At 38.9% G+C, this 22,667-nt stretch overlaps 1 protein-coding gene across 8 annotated transcripts in view; it reads right to left on the bottom strand.

Annotated features, from left to right (window-relative positions):
* Positions 1-22,667, bottom strand: part of CAPN7 (calpain 7) — a 46,239-nt gene that overhangs the window by 6,885 nt on the left and 16,687 nt on the right. For 5 of the 8 annotated variants that reach the window (XM_081573218.1, XM_081573215.1, XM_081573216.1 and 2 more), the window contains 10 exons: positions 22,135-22,261; positions 21,261-21,346; positions 19,905-19,998; positions 18,026-18,172; positions 16,597-16,703; positions 15,739-15,859; positions 2,989-3,133; positions 2,774-2,873; positions 1,807-1,942; positions 1,222-1,297 (listed from right to left, as the gene is read on the bottom strand). In XM_081573218.1, coding sequence (XP_081429344.1) covers positions 1,222-1,297; positions 1,807-1,942; positions 2,774-2,873; positions 2,989-3,133; positions 15,739-15,859; positions 16,597-16,703; positions 18,026-18,172; positions 19,905-19,998; positions 21,261-21,346; positions 22,135-22,261 — 1,139 coding nt within the window. The remainder of the gene's footprint in view (positions 1-1,221; positions 1,298-1,806; positions 1,943-2,773; positions 2,874-2,988; positions 3,134-15,738; positions 15,860-16,596; positions 16,704-18,025; positions 18,173-19,904; positions 19,999-21,260; positions 21,347-22,134; positions 22,262-22,667) is intronic. The other 3 variants (XM_081573217.1, XM_081573219.1, XM_081573221.1) reach the window with 1 other exon arrangement.

The following is a 22,667-nucleotide window of genomic DNA, read 5'->3' as shown; positions in this document are numbered from 1 at the left end:
ACCGCCAAGTTCAAACCACCATCACCTCTCACAGAAGTAAAGATCGCCTAATTGGGTTCTCTGCTTCCAATTTTTGTCCCCTCCAATACATTCTGCAAAGAATTTTCTTAAAAACAAAAAAACACACACATCAGATAATGTCATTTTCCTGAGACCCTTCAAAGATGTCCATCGTGCTTGGAGCAAAATTCCAACCCTTTCCTGGGCTGGGGTGACAGAACCTCACGTGATCTAAGCCTGCATACATCTGACTCTTCTGACACCACACCACACTGCCCAGGCCTCCTGGTCTTCCTTCTCTTCCCAGAAAACATCCATGTTTCCCCATGTTAGGGTCCTTGCACTGGCTGTTCCCTCTGCTTGCAATGCTCTTACCTCTGTCTCTGCATGACTGACTCCTGTTCATCATTCAGAGTTTCTCTGCTTCCTTCTCAACAAGGCCTTCCACGGCCACCCAACCGAAGTGACCAAGCAGTCACGCACACTTTATGTTATTTCTTTCTACATACGTGTCATTATTAAGTTTTTTCTCTTTTTGTCTCCCAAACTAGAATATAAACTAACAGTTCCTATCATGCAGTAAATGATAAAAAATTTTCTTTTGATGTGAAAGCAAAATGGTCTCAACACAGTGAGCGAATGCCTCTGGGCAAGATTCACTGCATCTGGCAGGAAGGTTATCACAGAGGAAGTAGCGTCACCTGGATCTTAACCACATTCCTTACAAAGAATAGAGTAAAAGGAGTATGCGGGCAGGGGCCAGGGGGAAGAGACTCTTGGCGGAAGAACTGAGAGAGGAGGGCAACACGGGCATGACGTGCTCAGGAGCCAGACCTGCGCTGAGGGCGCCTTAAGGAGAAGGCCAGAGCACACATAGCCTCAGACACCTCACTCAGGAGCCGGGACTTTACCCAAGAGTCCACAGAAAACCACAGATTTTCCGATCAGAGAAAAAGACAGGATTTAAATTTTAGAAATAAAGCTCTGACAGCTATGTGCAAGAGGGCAGAAATTCCAAATCCCTGACGTCTCTAAATTAAAAAAAATAGCGCAATACACACAAGTAGCATAGCCACACATCTGAGCGTTTTCTATTAGTCTTATCAACATAATTACATAATTAACTTATGTATATTACCTACATATAAAATTGTCATTTTTTGAATTAACCACATAAATAGAATTTTAATGTTTGTTTGAATGTCTGTTTACTAAACATACCTGGGTAATAAACTTTTTTCCCATCAGTCTTGTATACAACCATTGTGATAAATTCTCGATTATTTGCAAAATCATCCTAAAAGCACAAAGAATTCAATATGGTTAGGAAAATCGACTCACAATGTTTCTGTGTGTGTGTGTGTGTGTGTAAATTAAACTAATTTCAGTAGATGAGCATGCTGTATGAAGCAGTATACTACAAAAACACTCTAAAAACCACTAAAATGATGGTCACCCTTGACAAAGGCAGGCCTAATGGATCAATATTTCCAAAATCCCTTTAGCATATTTTTACTTTAATATTCTTAAGATCTAAAGCATATATAATCAACACTAAAACTCTCACTAGAAAGCATAAACTCCCTCATGCTTTTCTTCATACATGATTTCTGAAAGAGATTTGAAGTGTGTAATTATAAATTATCAATTTCCTTTGACGAAAATATTCATTTATCTAAGAAAACACTATTTTCGAGCCACCTATATAAAACAAACAGGCTGGTGATCGAGTTTCGCATCTTGCTCACGCTGGTCTAATCGTATTTGAAAAGATGTCTGTATGGGATGTAAGAAGAGTACCAGTACCTTGTCCGTTATGTGTCTACTAAGCAAAACCCAAACCGCGGCGCCCCCCTGTGGACACTGCACCTCCAGCTTGTACTGGGGGTTGTTGGCCAGGCTGTAGGCATCCTTCACCGGTCCTTGCTTAGCGTCCCAAGTACTAAGAGACAACATCAGCAAGGAGGTCGTGATTAAACTTCTCAGAGAGTTAAGCTGAAACACTATTTTAAAAAGTTTTGTTTCAAGTACAATTAGGTTATAAGGTTTTCTTGTTTTTTAAGTTTTTGGCATAACCGAGAAGCGTGCAAAGAAAGTGACTATTACATGATAGTTCCCATGCATGCCGTGTGCTTACTCGCTCAGTCCTGTCCGGCTCTCTGTGAGCCCAGGGACTGAAGCCCGCCAGGCTCCTCTGTCCATGGGGACTCTCCAGGCCAGAATACTGGAGTGGGCTGCCATGCCCTCCTCCAGGGGATCTTCCCAACCCAGGGATTGAACCCAGGTCTCCCACATTGCAGGCAGATTCTTTACCATCTGAGCCAGCAGGGAAGCCACCAGGGAAACCCAAGTTGCTCAGTTGTGTCCGACGGAGCGTGTCAGTTTGTGACCCCATGGACTATACAGTCCATGCAACTCTCCAGGCCAGAATACTGGAGTGGATAGCCATTCCCTCCTCTAGGGGATCTTCCCAACCCAGGGATCGAACCCAGGTCTCCCACATTGCTGGCAGATTCTTTACCAGCTGAGCCACCAGGGAAGCCCAGGAATACTGGAGTGGGTGGCCTATCCCTTCTCCAGCAATTCTTCCTGACCCAGGAATTGAACCAGGGTCTCCTGCATGGCAGGCAGATTCTTTGCTAGCTGAGCTACTAGGGAAGCCCTCTATGGCCATGATAAAAAGACAGAATACTACTCTTCCCAAATAATTTCATTTTAAATGAAAAAAGGGACACTGCTATGAAGCATATTTTGAAATGTGCAAAAAAGTTACCTGTGAATACATGTTGATTCTTTAAAAAGACCTGGATTCCAACTCAAGTAAATTACATCATAATACTGGCAGAGATCATCCCACGAGATCCAAAATATTCCTAAAAATTAGATGTCTTTGTTAGTCTAAAAAAAACTTAATGACTTGTCAGTTGAGTACATTTTACACTGTTAAAGCATGTTAAGCACGTATTATTAACTTAAAAAGTTATTTACCATTGTCTATTTTCTGAGCTGTTCGAGGATCAAAGTTTAAATACTTTTGCAATTCTGGGGTCCAGTTTTTTACATCATTTTCACTATATCTTCCTTTCCAACGTAAATGACTCCAAGGATTTTTCAGCTGGATAAACCGCAGCCCCTATGAAAAAAGCCAGGAGATAACAAAGTTACAAAACAGTTTCACCACATTTTTATTAGTTGTATCATTCTCCAAGGGAGGATGCAGTTTGAATACTTATCAATTCTTTTCCCTACAAATACATCTGAAATTACTATTCTTTAATCAGCACTTGCCCGAGTCCCATATCTGATCAAAAACTGTCAACGGCTACCTATCCCTAGAGCTATGCTATCCACACGTAATCACTACGCACTCACTACGCACCCGTGGCTATCCACACGTAATCACTACGCACTCACTACGCACGCGTGGTGATATATAATTAAGTTTACAAATCAGCTCCTTAGTCACAGGAGTCACATTTCAAGAGCTCAAGGACCAACATCCCAGGAGCTGGATTATCGCAGGCACAGGCACAGAACGTTCTCATCCTGGCAGGAAGTGCCTTTGGGCCAGGCTGCCCGAGGGCATTAGGCGTTTCCTGTCCTCTCACAGCCTCCTGTACTCTGGCCTCACCACCTTCCGGTACCACATCCCCACATCTGGCTCTAACCGGCCCTGTCTCTCGCAGTCCCACGAGGACCCTCACTCAGTTTCCCCTCTGAATGCCTCTGCTCATACCGCTCCTGCTCCTGGCAGGCTCCCTCTGGTCCCCTTTGCCTGCTCTTCTTTCAGATGCTCTTTAGCACCTTCCGCACTAACTGTCTCTCAGTGAAGACTGGAGCAGTGAAGAGAACACGGACTTTGGAGTCAGAATGAAATGGCACCAAATTTCAGCTCTATTTGTCAGCTCTATAGGCCTGAGTGGAGAAGGCAATGGCACCCCACTCCAGTACTCTTGCCTGGAAAATTCCATGGACAGAGGAGCCTGGTAGGTTACAGTCCATGGGGTCACTAAGAGCCGGACACGACAGAGCGACTCCACTTTCACTTTTCCCTTTCATGCACTGGAGAAGGAAATGGCAACCCACTCCAGTATTCTTGCCTGGAGAATCCCAGGGATGGCGGAGCCTGGTGGGCTGCTGTCTATGGGATCGCACAGAGTTGGACATGACTGAAGCGGCTTAGCAGCAGCATAGGCCCGAGCTGGTCACTGCCCTCTCTGAGCTGCTGTGAAGACTAAATGGAGTAACACAGGCAGATTCTCTAGCACTCAGTAACTTCTTCTCATTTAAAACAATTATTCGTCTGTCTTCGGCAGTGCTGCGTCTTCCATACTGCAGCCAGGCCTCCCCGGGTTCTGGCAAGGGGTGGCCACTCTCTAGCTGCAGTGCACGGGCCTCTCGTGGTGGGGGCGCCTCTTGGTGCTGAGCACGAGCTCTGGAGCCTGGAGGCTTCAGTAGTTGTAGTGTGTGGGCTCAGCTGTTGCGGTTCCCAGGCTCCACAGCACACGTTCAACAGTTGTGGTGCAGGAGTTAGTTGCCCCGTGGCATGCAGAGTCTTCCCAGACCAGGGATCAAACTTGCGTCTCCTGCACTGGCAGGCGGACTCTTTACCACTGAGGCCACCAGGGAAGCCCCTTCTCATTTTAATTACTACCTCTCCTTTAAAGGTCACAGGGCCAACAATCTGTATTACATTAGTTCACAACAAACAATATCCTATCTTACACCATTTCCTACTTCTAATGCAGGAGTCTCATCTCCCCAATGCAACTATAAAATCCTTGAAATGGTTAACATTATTATCCTGTTTCAGAAGTCTCTACTGAGTTTATAGTACACCATATACGCTCAATAAATACTGGGTGTGTCTAGAGAGTTGATCATGTCGACTCAGAAAAACAAAGGAGCGTGTAAATCCAAAAGATTTGTCTTATTTTAAGGAGTCAACTTAGAAACTTGTCTTCTTTTTCTAATGATGTCACAAACCAAACAATTTGGAAGATATTTAAAAAAAAACAACAACACACATTTCTTTGCTATTTTAAATGTGGCAAATTATGGCCTGCGGTAGATGTGATTTCTGGACATAAATCAGACTAATTTCTCTAAGACCACAGTCCCGAGAAGCTCATCAATACAACTTCTGTTAGTCTCTTCTGTATCACTTTTGCCTCGCCCTGCCCCTGCCACACATCAGCCAACAAACACTAAACTCCTAATTCATGAAACTTATTTCTACAAGAGCAGAACATCTCTTTATTTCAGGGCTTCATCACTCCTTAACGTAAGGAGTATAAAGGAGTAAAAAGTATAAAGAAGAATTGCTGCTAAGCTTTTCAGAGGAAGGTCCCAGGTATCACTGACATTGAAGGGCACAAAGGCACGGCTGCAAATTTTGTTTGGATAGAAAACCAGTAATTCAGAGGAACCTGAATGGGGGAATAAATGCTAGAGAACCAAGAAAATAATCAGGTTTATGCTGAAACATTCCATGTCCAGTTATTTCCAAGTGGCAGCAAAGGAAAAGCCTTGCACAGGCTCAGGGATCCCTTGGTCTGAATTTAAAGACAGCAGCTTAAAATGGAGATGTACCATCAAAATGGACTATGGAATATTACCTCAAGTAGACAAAAAAAAAAAATTACCCAAACAAGGATAACTGAGACTAAAGTGAAGATCATAAAATACACAAGAGGTTTGAGGCAGTCAAACAAAAGGATAATACTTTCACTCAAGTATTAATAAGGAAATATCACTAAGTAAAGTCACAAATGATATAAGATTGGAAGTAGTTTTAGTCAAAGATGAGGCAAATCTGTATGAAAGAGTTCTAGAGAAAAAAGCCTGAATGGATCAATATGGAAATATTTTGAAATAGAAAAGGTATCTAAAAGCTGATAGCACAAATAACATAAAAATGATGAACCCAGGAAATTCTTCAAATCTGTACCCAAAGATAATAAAGAAACCCCCGTAAATTCTAACACAGATGAAAAGCCTTTAGGGCAAGATCAACCCTGACTACAAAGAGATCACATGAACAAAAGGGAGAGGGTAACAGGCAAGAAGGCCAGAGGTCCCCAAGCGGCAGGAGGAAACAAACTGCAACCGGCAGACCTTTCTCCTTCTCTACACAAAAGTCAAAGAGGCATCTTTTGATCCTGTTTTGAGGGCATCTGGTTCTGCCTTGAGCAAACCAATGTTTTCCTCATGGCAACTGGCAGACCTTTCTCTTTCTCTACACAAAAGTCAAAGAGGCATCTTTTGATCCTGTTTTGAGGGCATCTGGTTCTGCCTTGAGCAAACCAATGTTTTCCTCATGGAAATGTTTTTAAGCTATATTAATGAAACTATGTATTTGCTTTGGAAACTGCCTTTCTTCCAAATAGTTCTGCCTAAAACTAACTTTTTTCCTTTTCTCAAACCTTGGGCTGATAATGGCTCAATAAACCAGCATCCTATCAACTGTTTTATGGCTGGGGGATGACACACCTCTGCCACCCTATCTCAAAAATGGTACTGTGGGCGAGGGGCCCAGTGACACTCCCTCAGCCTTGAGCCGTCTCTCCTATCTGATTAATGGCTTGCTAAGAGACATAAAACACCTTGCTAAAATCTAGCAAGGGGGCACTCTTTCTGTCTCCTTCTGATGTCTGTTAGAAGCTTTCTCTATCTCTATTGTACTTTAATAAAACTTTGCTACACAAGAAGCTCCAAGTAGTCACGCTTCATCTCTGAACTCACACCAAAATCCTCTCCTCCGCAGATCACGAATCCTGGCTTAACACGTGGCTCACAGCAGCAACCTTTCAGAGGGAAACCAGAGCCAATTCCAGAGCGGAGAAGCCTGCTTGCTCAGGCTGGTTTTGCTTCTCCTCAGTAACCTTCACAGAATTTTGATGTGAATGTGAGCATTATCACGGTAAAGAAACCCATCACCAGGCCACACTTCACTCCATCTTCACACGCCTGACCCATTAGCACGTCAGCACCAGCTCTAGGACCCCCGGGCTGCTCAGACAGCTGCTCTGGGACCTGACTGTGCCCACCCATGCCTGGCAGCCTGTGTGTGAGGCAGGGCCTGGTGTCCAACTGAGCTCGTGGTGGTCCATAGAAGGGCCCATGCAGCCGACAGAGGGCACTGCTCGGGCACCGAGCTTGGCGGAGCGGAGGGGTGTGCTGCTGGGCCCACAGAATGCCTCCTCCACAGGGGCATCTCCACTTCTCCAAGACCAAGAAACACAGGTGACACAGTTAATACACAAAAATAAAAACAAAACGAGGCAGAAACAGGCAAAAGAAGAAAATGTCCCCAGTGAAGGAACAAAGAAACCCCAGAAGAAGAACTAAGCAATCTACCTGATAAAGAGTTCAGGGTAATGATCATTAAGATGATCAATGAATTCAGGAAAGAAGAACTAAGCAATCTACCTGATAAAGAGTTCAAGGTAATGATCAATAAGATGTTCAATGAACTCAGGAGAATGGATGAACACAGTGAGATGTTTAGAAAATACAAAGAAACAAACAGCCGAGTAATACAATAGGGGAAATAAAAAACACATACTAGAAGGCAATGGCACCCCACTCCAGTACTCTTGCCTGGAAAATCCCATGGACGGAGAAGCCTGGTAGGCTACAGTCCATGGGGTCGCTGAGAGTTGGACACGACTGAGCGACTTCACTTTCACTTTTCCCTTTCATGCACTGGAGAAGGAAATGGCAACCCACTCCAGTATTCTTGCCTGGAGAATCCCAGGGACGGTGGAGCCTGGTGGGCTGCCATCTATGGGGTCGCACAGAGTCGGACACGACTGAAGTGACTTAGCAGTAGCAGTAGCAGCAGAAGTAATCAGTGCTAGATTAGATGATACAGTGGAATGAATCACCGAGAAGTAGAAACCACCCTAGTTGAAGAAAGAAAAGCAATTTTAAAAATGAGCATACTTTAAGAGACTTCTGGGACAACATCAAGCATATCGACCTAACATTCACATCACAGGGGTCTGAGAAGAAGAATACAGAAAGGGGTAGAGAACTTAAATGAAGAAATCACAGCTGAAAGACTTCCCTACTCTGGGGAAGAAAACAGACATCCAGGCGTAGGAAGCTCAGAAAGTCCCAAACAAGATGATCCCAAAAAGGTCCACACCAAGATACACTGCAATTAAAACAGGAAAAATTATTGGCAAAGAGAAAATCTTAAAATCAGCAAGAGAAGAGCAAGGAAATTCCCATACGACCATCAGCTGACTTGTAGCATAACCTTGCAGGTCAGAAGGGAAAGGCACAATATATTAAAAGTACTGAAAGGTAAAAAAGCCTACAGCCAAGAATAAGGTTATCATTTAGATTTGAGGAAAAGATAAGACAGTTTCACAGATAAACAAAAGCTAAGAGTTTGGCACTACTAAACCCACTTTACATCTCTAAGTACGTCTCTGAGTGAAAAAGAAAAGGCCACAACCAGAAATTAGAAAATTACAAAAGGAAAAATCTTATTGGTAAATGTGGGTATATAATAAAGGGGGCTTCCCTGGTGGCTCAAACGGGAAAGAATCTGCCTGTAATGCAGGAGACCAGGGTTTGGTCCTTGGGTTGGGAAGATCTCCCAGAGAAGGAAATGGCAACCCACTCCAGCAACCCTGCCTGGAGAATCCCATGGACATGGGAGCCCAGGGGGCTACAGTCCATGGGGTCACAAAGGGTCGGACACGACTGAACGACTCACATACACACACACACTACACAGAGTAAAGCCAGTAGATAAATTACTTACACAGCTGGCAAAGAGGTTAATAAACAACAGCAGTAAAATCATTTATATGTACAATATGTATGGTTAAGGGATACACACATAACTTAAAGGTACGGTAAGAGATACACACATGCCAACAAAGGTCCGTCTAGTCAAGGCTATGGTTTTTCCAGTGGTCATGTATGGATGTGAGAGTTGGACTGTGAAGAAAGCTGAGCGCCCAAGAACTGATGCTTTTGAACTGTGGTGTTGGAGAAGACTCTTGAGAGTCCCTTGGACTGCAAGGAGGTCCAACCAGTCCATCCTAAAGGAGATCAGTCCTGGGTGTTCATTGGAAGGACTGATGTTGAAGCTGAAACTCCAATACTTTGGCCACCTCATGTGAAGAACTGACTCACTGGAAAAGACTCTGATGCTGGGAGACTGAAGGCAGGAGGAGAAGGGGATGACAGAGGATGAGATGTTTGGATGGCATCACCAACTCGATGGACATTAGTCTGAGTAAACTCCAGGAGTTGGTGATGACAGGGAGGCGTGGCGTGCTGTAGTCCATGGGGTCACAAAGAGTCAGACAGGACTGAGCGGCTGAACTGAACTGAAGGGATACATAAAACAAAGAGATGTAAAATGTGATGCCAGACACGTGAAATGTGGACAGTGTCAGTAAAAATGCATAGTTGTTAGAATGCATTTGAACTTAAAAGGACGTGAACTTAAAATAATCATATGTAAATATATGTATATGCACACACACATGATGTATATGTGTTGCTATGCACACCTTGGGACTTCCCAGGTGGCGCTAATAGTAAAGAATCTGCTTGTCAATTTAGGAGACATAAGAGACATGGGTTCAATCCCTGGGTCAGGAAGATCCCCTGCAGGAGGAAATGGCAACCCACTCCAGTATTCTTGCCAGGAAAATCCCATGGACAGAGGAGCCTGGTGGGCTACAGTTCACGGGGTCACAAAGAGTCAGACATGACTGAGCGTTTGAGCACAGCATACAGCACGCAAACCTCATGGTAACCACAAATCAAAAATCTCTAATAGATACACACAGAAAAGACAAGGAAGGAATCCAAACATAACACTAAAGACAGGCATCAATCACAGTGAGAGAGCAAAAGAAGAAAGGAACCAAAAAAACTACAAAACTAACCCTAAACAATGAACAAGTACCTATCAATAATTACTTTAAATGTAAACAGACTAAATCAGAAGACATACAGTAGATAAAGAAAATAGAATAATAATTAATAAAAAAATAAAGAAAATGAGACCCATATAAGTGCTGCCTACAAGAGACTCAGTTCAGATCTAAAGACACACACAGACTCCAAGGGAGGGTATGGAAAAAGGCATTCCGTGTAAATGGTAACAAAAAGAAAGCTGGGATAGCAATATTTTGTATCAGACAAAATAGAGTTTAAAACAGAGGCTGTAACAAGAGACAATGAAGAGCATTACATAATTTTAAAAGGATCAATCCAAGAAAAAGATACAATTTTAAATATATATGCACCCAACAGGGAGAAGGCAATGGCAACCCACTCCAGTACTCTCGCCTGGAAAATCCCATGGAGGGAGGAGCCTGGTAGGCTGTAGGCCATGGGGTCACTAAGAGTCAGACACGACTGAGCAACTTCATTTTCACTTTCATGCATTGGAGAAGGAAATGGCAACCCACTCCAGCGTTCTTGCCTGGAGAATCCCAGGGGTGAGGGAGCCTGGTGGGCTGCCGTCTATGGGGTCGCACAGAGTCGGACACGACTGAAGCGACTTAGCAGCAGCAGCATGCGCCCAACATAAGAGCACCCAAATACATCAAGCAAATATTAACAGACATAATGGGAAAAATGAACAGGAACACAAAATTACTAGGAGGCAGTAACACACACTTGTATCAATGGATAAATCACCTAGGCAGAAAAATCATCATTAAGAAAACCACTTATATTACACATTAGACCCAATGGACTTAATAGATATCTACGTAACATCCCATCCAAAAACAGCTGAATACACATCCTTTTCAAGTGCACACAGAACATTCTCCAAGACAAATCACGCACCAGGCCTCAAAACAAGTCTCAATAAATTTAAAAAGACTGAAACCACATCAAACATCTTTTCTGACCACAAGAATCTAAGACTAGAAATCAAGCACAAGAAAGAACTGCAAAAGCCACAAACATATAAAAGCTAAGCACTCTGCAACTGAACAACTGACAGGGCACTGAAGAGGCCAAAGAGGAAACTTAAACTAAACAACTGACAGGCCACTGAAGAAGCCCAAGAGGAAACTTAAAACCATCTTGAGATAAATAAAAGTGGAAACACAACAATCACAATCTATGGGATGCAGCAAAAGCAATTTTAAAAGGGACGTTTATGGTGATACAGGACTACCTTGGAAATAAAAGTCTCAAACACCTAACTTTATACCTCAAGGAACTAGAAAAAAAACAAACAAAACCCAAAGTTAGTGGAAGGAAAGAAATCATAAAGATCAGAGCAGAAATAAATGAAATAGAAACTAAAAAAAATAAAAGAAAAGATAAGTGAAAGTAAGACCTGGTTTGTTGAAAATATAAACAAAATTGACAAATTCTTAATTAAACTCATCAAGAAAGAGAGCCCAAATAAGTCAAATCAGAAATAAGAAAGACGCTACAACTGACACCACAGAAGTACAAATGATCATAAGAAGTTACTACAAACAATTATACACCAGTAAAATGGACAACCTGGGAGAAATGGATAAATTCCTGGAAATGTACAATCTCTCCAGATGGAATCAGGAAGAAACACAAGATGTGAACCAATCAACTACCAGTGATGAAGCTGAACCAGTAATTTACAAACTCTCAACAAATAAAGTCCAGGACCAGACAGTAATGGGTGAATTCTATTGAATGTTTAAAGAAGCATTAACATCTATCTTTCTCTAAGTATTCCAAAGAGCTGAAGAAGAAGGAATGCTTCCAAACTAATTCTCAAAGACCAGCATTTCTGATACCAAAACGAAAAATACCACAAGAAAGGAAAATCACAGGCCAGTATCTATCACTGATGGACACAGATGCAAAAATCCTCAACAGAATACTAGCAAACCAAACCCAACAATACATTAAAAGGTCACACACCAGGATCAAGTGGGATTTATCACATGGATGCAAAGACAATTCAACATCTGCAAATCAAAATCAATCAAGGGGATAACACCACATTAACAAATTGAAGAATAAAAATCATACGGTCTTTTCTATAGAGGCAGAAGAAGCTTGAACAAAATTCAACATCTATTTATGATAAAAACTCTCAACAAGGTGGGTAGAGAGGGACCATAACATAATAAAGGCCGTATATGACAAGCCTACAGCTAACTTCATACTCAACAGTGAAAAACCGAAAACATCCCCTCTAAGATCAGGAACAAGACAAGATGTCTGCTCTTGCCATTTTCATTCAAGGTCCTAGCCACAGCAATTAGACAAGAGAAAGAAATAAAGGGAATCCAAACTGTTAAGTAAGAAACAGGACTGTCACTGTTTGCATAAGACATGATACTATACACAGAAAATCCTGAAGATGCCACCAAGAAACTATTAGAACTACTAAGTGAATTTGGTAAAGCTATAGGATACAAAATTAATATACAGTAGTCTGTTATGCTTCTATACACTAACAACTATAAGAGAAATTAAGAAAATAGCTTTCATTTCCAATTGCAACAAAAATAATAAAATATCGAGGAACAAAACTAACCAAGGAAGTAGGCTTACACTCTGAAAACTGTAAGACACTGATGCAAGAAATTAAAGATGACACAAACAAATGGAAAGCTATATCATGCTCATGGATTCAAGAATTAATGTTGTTAAAATGACCATACAACCCAAGGCAATCTACAGATTCACTACAATACCTGTTGAAATACCAAGGACAATTTTCCCAGAACTAGAACAAGTTACTAAAATTTGGATGGAAATACAAAAGACCCCAAATAGCCAAAACAATCTTGAGAAAGAAAAACAAAGCTATAAAGTCTCACATTCCCTGATTTCAAGCTCTACTACAAAGCTACAGTAATCAAAACAATATGGTACTGGCATAAAAACAGGCACATATATCAATGGAACAGTACAGAGCCCAGAAATAAACCCATACTTATATCATAACTAACTTATTATAAAGGAGCCAAAAATATACAGAGGGGAAAAAACAGTTTCTTCAATAAACAGTGTTAGGAAACTTGGATAGTTACATGTTAAAAAAAAACACAGATGGAACAGGAACAATATCTTATTATCATATACAAAAATAAACTCAAAATGGATTAAAGACTTAAATATAAGTCCTGAAATCATCAAACTCCTAGAGGAAGATATAAGCAGTATGGTCCTTGGCAATATTTTTCTATCTGTCTCCTCAGGCAAGGGAAACAAAAGCAAAAACAAACTAATGATGTTACATCAAACTACGAAACTTTGCAAGGTGAAGGAAATTAACAACAAAATGAAAAGGCCACCTACTGAATGGGAGAAAATATTTGCAAATAATATATCTGATAAGGGGACAATATCCAAAATATACGAAGAACTCTTACAGCTCAACATGAAAAAAATAGAACCTAATTTTAAAAATGGGCAAAGGACTTGAATATTCATTTTTTTCCAAAGATGATATACAGATGGCCAATACATATATGAAAAGATGCTCAACATCACTAATCAGGAAAATGTAAACCAAAACCACCAATGAGATATCACTTTACATCTGTCAGAACAGCTATGGTGAAAAAGACAACAAATAACAAATGTTGGCAAGGATGTAAGGAAACGCACTTTTGGTGGGAATGTAAACTGGGTGTAGGCATTATGAAGACAGTATGGTGACTCCTCAAAAAATTAAAAATAGAACTGCCACATGATGACGCAGTCTCACTTCTGGGTATTTGTTCATAGAAAATAAAAACACTAATCTGAAAAACACATATGCACACCAATGTTCACTGCAACATTATATACAAGAGCCAAGATATAGAAGCAACTAATCTATTGATATATGAATGGATTAAAAAAACACCAAAAACTGGTATACATATATACAATGAAATGTTAGCCATAAAAAAAAATGAAATCTTGCCATTTGTGACAAATGCAAGATGGATATTGAGGGTATTATGCTAACTGAAACTGTTAGAGAAAGAAAAATACCATCAGTGATGAATCATATGTGTGGAATCCAAAAAAACAAAACAAATGAGCAAACAATACAGAAACAGATTCAGATACAGAGAAAAATAGGTGGTTGCCTGAGTGGGATGGGGTGTGGAGGCTACGAGTAAAACAGGCCAGGGAGATTGAGAGGCACAAACTACCAGCTACAAAATAAACCAGTAATGGGGATGACATGTTCAGCGCTGGGAATACAGTCAGTAATACTGTGATAACTTCGTATGGGGACAGATGGTGACTATCCTGTGATGTGCCAGGACTATCACATCCCTATGCTGTCCACCTGGATCTAACGCAGGCCCGCACATCTATCACACCTCAATTTAAAATAAAGTATAAAAAAACAGGCAACCTTAATCATTACAGAATAACCGACACATCAAACTGATACTGTGTGAATAATGCTACTGATTCTTAACAAGGCTGTTATCTGAAAAGCTTACTTCACTGAAATTTAATAATTTTTTAATGCTTTGTTTTTAAGTTAAACCACAGGTACCTGTTTTCTCTCAAATATGTTATTTTTCCAGTTTCCCTTAAACAATCAGAACAAACAGTCTTATTTCTTGAAGTAAATGATGTGTCTTTACAGAAATTTTCCTCCTAGTCAAGCTTACTTTCATATTGACTGTTTCAGTCTAAATTTAAATCTCTTGCCAGACACATTCATTAACACCTATCTCAAAGGATATTCTAATAGTAAAATTATTATTAAATAATAGCAACTGTTACTCTCAATGTTTAACTTGCTTTTTGTGGCAAAATACATTCCTAAACAAATACAGATACCTCAGTTTATTTAATTTCATATAAATTTTTATTTTTTTGCTTTATGCAGTCAATTTTTATGCCACCCTTAAAGGGAGACACAATTCTATACAGAATGGTTAGTGGCACAACAGTGGCTTTAAGACTATAAATTTTTAAATGTTGCAGCACATCCTTATTGCCTTCATAATTCATACAGTTCCATGTGCCACATAAGAAAACCAATCTAATTAATACACAGCAGTACCCTGTTCTTGGTGACTGATCACTACTTGTTTCTGTAAGATTAAGCAGGAAAACTGGAATATACAGCTAGTTAAACCTTTCAGTAACTAGACAGCTTCGTTTCTATACCATCAGGGAGAGAGCTCTTTCCTTAACGATTTTTGTATTTTCTAATCCATTGTACAGATGTATTTTTCAGTGAAAAATAACTAACCAGTAACATGAGAAGTAATAAAGTCAGTGTGCCAACATCCGAACACAGAGAAAGGATCTAAAAAAGGCCTCACAGCGTGCAAGGGCTGCTGGGAAGACGCCTGCAAACCCACTGGCGTGTGTCTTGTTCACAGGTATCCTCTTATTTTCCGTCTGTGCACAAGTGTTCACTGAACGCTCTACAGTCTGACACTGTGATTGAGCCCCAAACCCAGCCGACAGCCCACAACCTTGAGGGACATGTGTTCACCTCAACCCTACTACTTTTATGGACCAAAAAAAAAAGAGGCATGCAACGTTCCTGTTCCATTGTCAATATCTGTCCTGCCACTGTCTTTACAATTCCCACCTTTTTATTCACAATGTCCAATGGTAGAGGTCAAGCTGTTGAAAGTAATAGGAAGACTGGTTTTCAAACTTGGTCTAAATCTTGATTTATCAGTATTTAAAGAGCTCATATGTTATTTGGAGTGCCTGCAATGTCTTACTAGTAAATGAGGAAAGCAAGGGCAATGAAATATGAGGTGGGACCTTGAACTCCCTGATGTCCAGCACAGCGTACGCGTGTGTGGGGACCAGGCCCCACTTCTCGCCTTCAGCCTCGGTCATCACTCCAGTGGACGCGGTGATGAGGACATCTCCTTTGTGAAATCTGGAATGGGCCCAACAGATCAATAACCAAAGGTAAACACATCCGTATCGCAGATTACACCATCTTGCCTTTCGTCTTGTGGCTTCCATGAAAATTTCCACAAAGTGGAAATCTTTTCTAAAACAGGCTATTCTCAACACCCACCAGTGAAGTACATTTTTATTTTACAGCAAATCAGAAAAAACTATCACATTTATTTGTTTACCCTCCTAGTTTTAGACAAACTAATTCTCAGAAACCTATCAATGAAGAAAAATAAATGCTAAATTTTCAAATGATTTACAAATAAAGGTGAAGATGGGAAATACCAAGTGCATTTCTCTCAAAGCCGTATCATTTTATTTGTCAAGTCACTGAGCTTTCTGGTTTCAAGACTGAATGTGTATTATTGTACACACAGTTTTCCAGTTCTTCACATGGATGATCCATATTAAGGCTTAAGCTATCTTATTGTTCTCACCCTCTTTTCCCACCTACCCTCAAATTGGTAAGTACTCAGGAAGTACAAAATAGTTGTTCCAATATTCCTTTATCCAAATGTTTTGGATTATCTACCATCTGGATTAACTGCAAGCATCACTGAAGGCTGGCTGGAGCGAATGCATAAAGTGAATATTTTAAAAACACAACTTCCCTAATAACTGAAAATGACAGCCTCTGCAATATCCATTCTCAACAAGACATGAAGTTTTTAAATAGCCTCTTTTAGTACAAAAGAGAGAGAGAGAAGTGTTTACCTTTGGTAAAGCATTCGGAAGGAATTGTCCTTGCTGAAAGTCTGGCTGTCTGAATGCATGGCGATCCTCTCTGGTATCCACCCAGTCAGGGCATGAAGATCAATGTTCTGCAACATAAACAGTTAGGACTGTCACTCTGGTTTTCAAGCTCTTAAGTGAATCCCCAGGGTAGCTATTGAATCTCACTGATCTGATACGATGATTCTGATCGGAATAAATCAGAAGGTAGTAAGTTGTTTTCTATCAGTACAAATCTCTTGTATGTGTGTGCTCAGTCGTGTCCGACTCTTTGTGACTCTACGGCCTGTAGCCCGCCAGGCTCCTCGGTCCACGGGATTTTCCAGGCAAAAATACTGGAGTGCATTGCCATTTCCTTCTCCAGGGATAATACATCTTTCATTATTGGGTGGGTTGCATTTTCCTTCTCCAGGAAAATAAACCTCTTACTTAACTCAAATTCCCAGCTGGATTTAAGCACAAGCCTGTCTTTTCCTTACAATCTCTGCTGCTTTTCCAGAATACGTTTACTGAAAAATATGATGAAAACTCAAAACGTTTAATAGAAAAAACTGTGCTGCTGCTGCTGATGACAGTTGCATTTATGCTCATTCCCTCTCTAAGCTGACTTGGTAAATCAACAGGCAGTGGATTAGAAAACTGAAAATATTTGAAGGACAGAGCAATTGGACGTGGAGGTTGGGAAGAAATTCTAACATCCTTCTCCCTTTAACTATGACCTATACACTCTTTGACTAGCATTATAAGCAGGATGGAGGAGGCCAGGCACTAGGCTAGGATACTAACCAGGTGTGAGTAACAGGTGATTTGCATATATTACCTCATTTAATCTTTACAGTTCTTGAGAGGTGGGTATTATCCCCATTATTACAGACAAGCAAAGAAGCTAAAAAAGGGTAAATGCCTTTTCTAAGGCTACAGGCTGATTAGTGTTATATTTTAAAGTCATGCTAGTATGAATAATTCTGGCATAAGGCTGTAGTTGACAACTAAAGGACACTGGCAGATACCTTGATTTTACACATAAAGTTGTGTGTTAAGGTTGGGAAAAACTAACCCAAAACTCCTTGAGCCTGAATTTATAAATATAAAAAAACACACAAGGATGACACTATGACACATCCCTTTGATTTGCAGAGGCTTCTTTGGGAAGGTACACTACATTTATTTGGCCCTGTATCCCACCAGAATAGTAGACACACACTTCAGGCTTTCCTGAATACTAAATCTACACAATGTGCAAATAACCTTACAAAAGAAAACATGTGCTCCCATAGTAAGTGACTGATCAATATTTTTCAGGGGCCGGTAATGTTTTCATTTAAACCAAATACATCATCTACAATCTTTCAAACTTAGAATAATCATATTAGGTAGCATAAGCCTGTGTCTGGATCACCTTATCACTTACTGAATTGGATCCTGGGAAATCATATCCTCCCATGACTTTCATGTAAGCCTTTTCTATGAGAGAAACCCACAATTCACTTTTGTTGTTAGAATAAGAACAGAGCAATTCTCCCTTGTGATCAACAGGTAACTGGTCATCAATTATCACCTGGAGAAAGAGAACATTCATTTCCTTAGGTGGTACAAAATATCTTAAAATCTTTCCTATCAAAAAACTTCCACACCTCTTATACTGATAAAATAAAAGGCATGCTATGTCAATTACTAAGATAATGGTAGTTTCATATTTCTGGAAATTGATCAATTGTAAAATGTTTTGTGATGCCTTTCTTAAGGTTTATAACTTAATCTCCCTCTCAGGTATTAACTTGGAGCCAATTGGTTGGAAAATGTTATGGATCTACCAACAAAATTATTAGGGATTCTAGAAATGTACTTATGATTCTAGAAATGTACTTTACATCTAAAATATTTACAAAAGGGCTTCTCACTATTAAGGTAAATAACAACAGTACTCTAAATCTGCAAAAAGATTCATGCTATACTTAGTAGTAAAACATTATGGCTAAAAAAATACATTTAAATAATATGGAAGCATAGAAGCAATCACCACAAACATGCAGCCTCTAATTCACATTATAGAATGATTTGGGAAACAAGGATAAAAAGAATTTTGATCTATTAATAGAGAAACTATGCAACTGCATTTTAAAAGATTCTTTAAACCAGAGATTATTTACAAATTATAGTTCAGAAAAACCATTCCCAATAATTTTGTTTGGTCCTTAAGAAATCAGCTAAAGCAGTCATTCTGAAAGGTTGTTCTCAGACAGCATCATCACCACTATGACCTAGAAACCTGTTAGATATGCAACTTCTGGCCCTTCTGCAGACCTACTGAATCAGATGCTTTGGGGGTGGAGCTCAGGAATCGTTTTTAACAAGCTCTCCAGATGATTCTGTGCACGCTAAAGTTTGATTCTTATTCAACTAGAGAGTAACTTCTAAGTTTCCCACACTAGAATCACTCTGGAATCTTGTTTAAATGTGCATTCTGATTCAGCAGGTCCAGGATGAGGCCCAAGTTCAGAAATTCTAACCAATTCTTGTGTGCGTGCATGCTAAGTCACTTCAGTCGTGTCCGACTCTTTGCAACCTGATGGACTGTAGCCTCCTGGGCTCCTCTGTCCATGGGATTCTCCAGGCAAGAATACTGGAGTGAGTTGCCATGCCCTCCTCCACGGATCTTCCCGACCCAGAGAATCAAACCCACGTCTCTGCACTGCCGCGTCTCCTACATTGGCAGGCAAGTTCTTTATCACTAGCACCACCTAAGAAGCCCAACAAGTTCCCAGTGTTGATCCCTGGACTTAATGAGTTGACAGGAGCTAGAAAATCCTAACAATACAAGGCCCTTACGGCATGGTTCGGAATCCTTAAAGAAAGATTTGCAATTTAAAACTACGTATATATTTCACAAAGGAAAACAATATTAAAGATGTCTTACATCTCGATTTACACATATAAATTGTTCTAATGGACTTACTGTGTTTGATATCTTTTTAATCAAAAACGTACTAATGACCACCAGATTAAAATTCATTTTAAGCATAAGCAATCGTTAGCTCAATGCTACTTCTTGGGAGCTTTCTACAAATTTTCCCAAACTAATTTTTTAAAAGACTATGCTTGCCATGATTTTTTATTTTTAATTATTATTGATGATGTTATTGGTAGTAATATGTATAATATCACAGAGTCAAAATCAACTAAACTGACTTTTTACATGTTTACATAAATAACATTTCTTAATGACTCTACTCAAGATTCAAAGGTAGGGAAGAGAGAAGGGGTTGACAATGGAGAGAAACATTATTCACCTTTCTGGGGACACCATTGAGGTGAAGTTTTACCATATACTTTCCACAAGGATTGTACTCTGGCTCACCATCCTTATTCTGAGGGTAAATTATGCTTTAGTAAGGGAAAGAAATGGTGAAATACCAACATTAATATTCAATATAAACTACTATGCAGAATATTAATTTTATTTCGACATATGCTATTGTCTTAGTAATTTTACAAAAATAAATATAAGAATATTTGTCTCTAATAGACCTGTAATGGAAAAAGAACTTCACCTCAAAGTTTTTATTTAATATAAACAAATGAAGACAGTATCTTATGAGATCATACAGTAGGGCATACATTTCATAATATTCTGGAAAATGCTCATTTTTAATTATATCCTCTAATAAATTTTCTAGTAAGTGGACATATTTTAAACTAGTTAAAATAATCTACTATCGGCTCTAAAACATAAAGAGACCATTTCAGTTAACCACAATTAAGGAAACTATAACTCTGACAGAGATAAAGTTAGCAGAGCACTGATAAAGTACACAAAATTATCTAGTAAGATACTTGTAGAAACTATCAGTATCAATTTTCTTTCTCAAACTGCATACTATTTACTTACGTGCTCTGTTTATCCAAGACGGCAAATGACTTGAAACTAAGGTCTGTATCTATTTACCTTTGTTCTTTTAGGACTTAACAAAGCAAAAACAACTCAAGAAAAGTTGTACAAAAAAATTATAACGCTTAATTTTTATAATGAATAATTTTAAGCTAATAAAACTTCCAAAAATTGAAAGAAAAAGTATTTCATGGTAACATTTCAGTACATTGCTCTAGCCAACAAAAATGTTATATTATATATATTATGTTATACTACATTACAGGCCTCTATAATGCTGTATTATATATATTATGTTTTATATTAATGTCTTACTTAACCCATTAAAAACATTATCTCAATAAATAATATAAAAATTTGAGATATTTTACAACAGATATGTTTTTGTGTGTTAAGTTTTCAAAATCTGATCCATTTTATACTTACAGCCTATCCAAATTCAGACCAGCTCATTTCAAGTATGTAATATCCACATGAGGATTGTGGCTACTATATAATACAGTCAAGTTATAAACATGGTAGGATTTTAATTTGACCAATCTCATTTATTTCATTTATATTATTCTAACTATATGTGCACATGTTCTTAGATTGTCTTGGCAAATCCTTCCACATTCACAAACCATCCGCTTGACAGACAAAGGCCGTAACATTCTAAGTGACAGGCCCTTTCTGTGCAGACAAAGCCTAAGCTTCTAATTTCCAATTAAGAGACAATTCCATGAAAAGGGCTAAAGGGACAAATATAAAATCTTACCTGGTAATCAATTTCTTATTAAATCGTCTTTCATAAGCTGCACTTATAGCCAGTGATGCCACAAAAGAACAATCTGATACTATTGTCTGTCAATAAGAATTATTAATACATTCATTTACTCATGCAGTTTCAACATTACCACAATGTTTAAGCATTGCAAATAGAGCCTAACTTTTTATACTAAATATCTTGACTGCTGCTTGAATAGGAAAATAATAAATAGAAATGCCATTGTGCCAACTAACACATATTTTGTTTGTACAAATCCCCGGAAAAACAAGTATTTCAATTAAGTTACTTTAGAATAATTAAATATGCATGATGCATTGTTATATGAATAAAAGCATATTCAACTGAATTACACTTTTTAATGACAAAAAATTAGAAGCATTTTTTAAAAGTTGGTTAATTACAATATGACAAATTAAAATCAATATCCGCATCAAAAAATTTGAATCACAGTATTTCAGGAGCATTATTTTCATACTAATGTGAAAAAACCTATGACTTCAGGGATAATGTGTCATTAATAAAGTTTACAATCAAGTCACAGAGTTGTTCTACCACTGAGGTGTTTTAAATAAGCCCAATACCTTTCTATCTATTTATTCTCTCACCAAACATAAAATTCAGATTCTCAATTATTCTCATCTGCAAGCATATATCAATAGGGTGCACAAAGATCTACAACTGTTCAAGAGTTATTATATCTCAGTATGTCTAAGTATGTCTAAGTCAAATACGAGATGAATAATTTTTCCAATCATACTAATGCATCTGAATAAATAAAAATCTAAGAAAAAAGGCAAATGTATATTCAAATTACTTTAAAATGTTAGCTTTTCATATAAAATTATACAAAATAAACGTTTACCTGCTTTATGCTGAAACTAGACACAGTATAAATCATCGTAGGATTGTTGGTAAGGTCTTCCGGTCTTACCCATTTAGAAAATGTAGCTTTTTGTTTAGGTGATAACGGTAACTTGCCACATCTATCACTAAGGTGATAACAAAAATTAAATAATAATAATAAAATTAACCTTAAAAAATGACTTAAAAACATGATTAACTTTCCCAGAGAATTTTTTATGGTACAGTGATAACAGCTATATAGCAAATTCTGAAAAAACTCTCTGGTCAAATTTGGCTCTTTACACTTGACCTTGAATCCAATCTGATCATCCATCTCAATTTGAAAAAAAGGTACACAGATAACTGACAACAGAAGAGCCATTAAACACTTTTTGTATTTATTTTAAGACTATACTTTAAGAGTTAAATTTAGCATGGTTACATTCAAGAAATTCAGTTTCAATAAAATGGATCCATTTGATTCATTCAAAAGAAGTAAGGAAGCTACAGATCTTTATGTTGGCTCTTGACAAATTCATCTCTGCAGGACTA

Source organism: Giraffa tippelskirchi, chromosome 2 (assembly GCF_054371585.1).
Source record: "Giraffa tippelskirchi isolate mGirTip1 chromosome 2, T2T-mGirTip1v1.2.pri, whole genome shotgun sequence".
Taxonomy (NCBI): Eukaryota; Metazoa; Chordata; class Mammalia; order Artiodactyla; family Giraffidae; genus Giraffa; species Giraffa tippelskirchi.
Note: the sequence above shows the minus strand (reverse complement) of the source record. Positions and strands in the feature narration are given on the sequence as shown.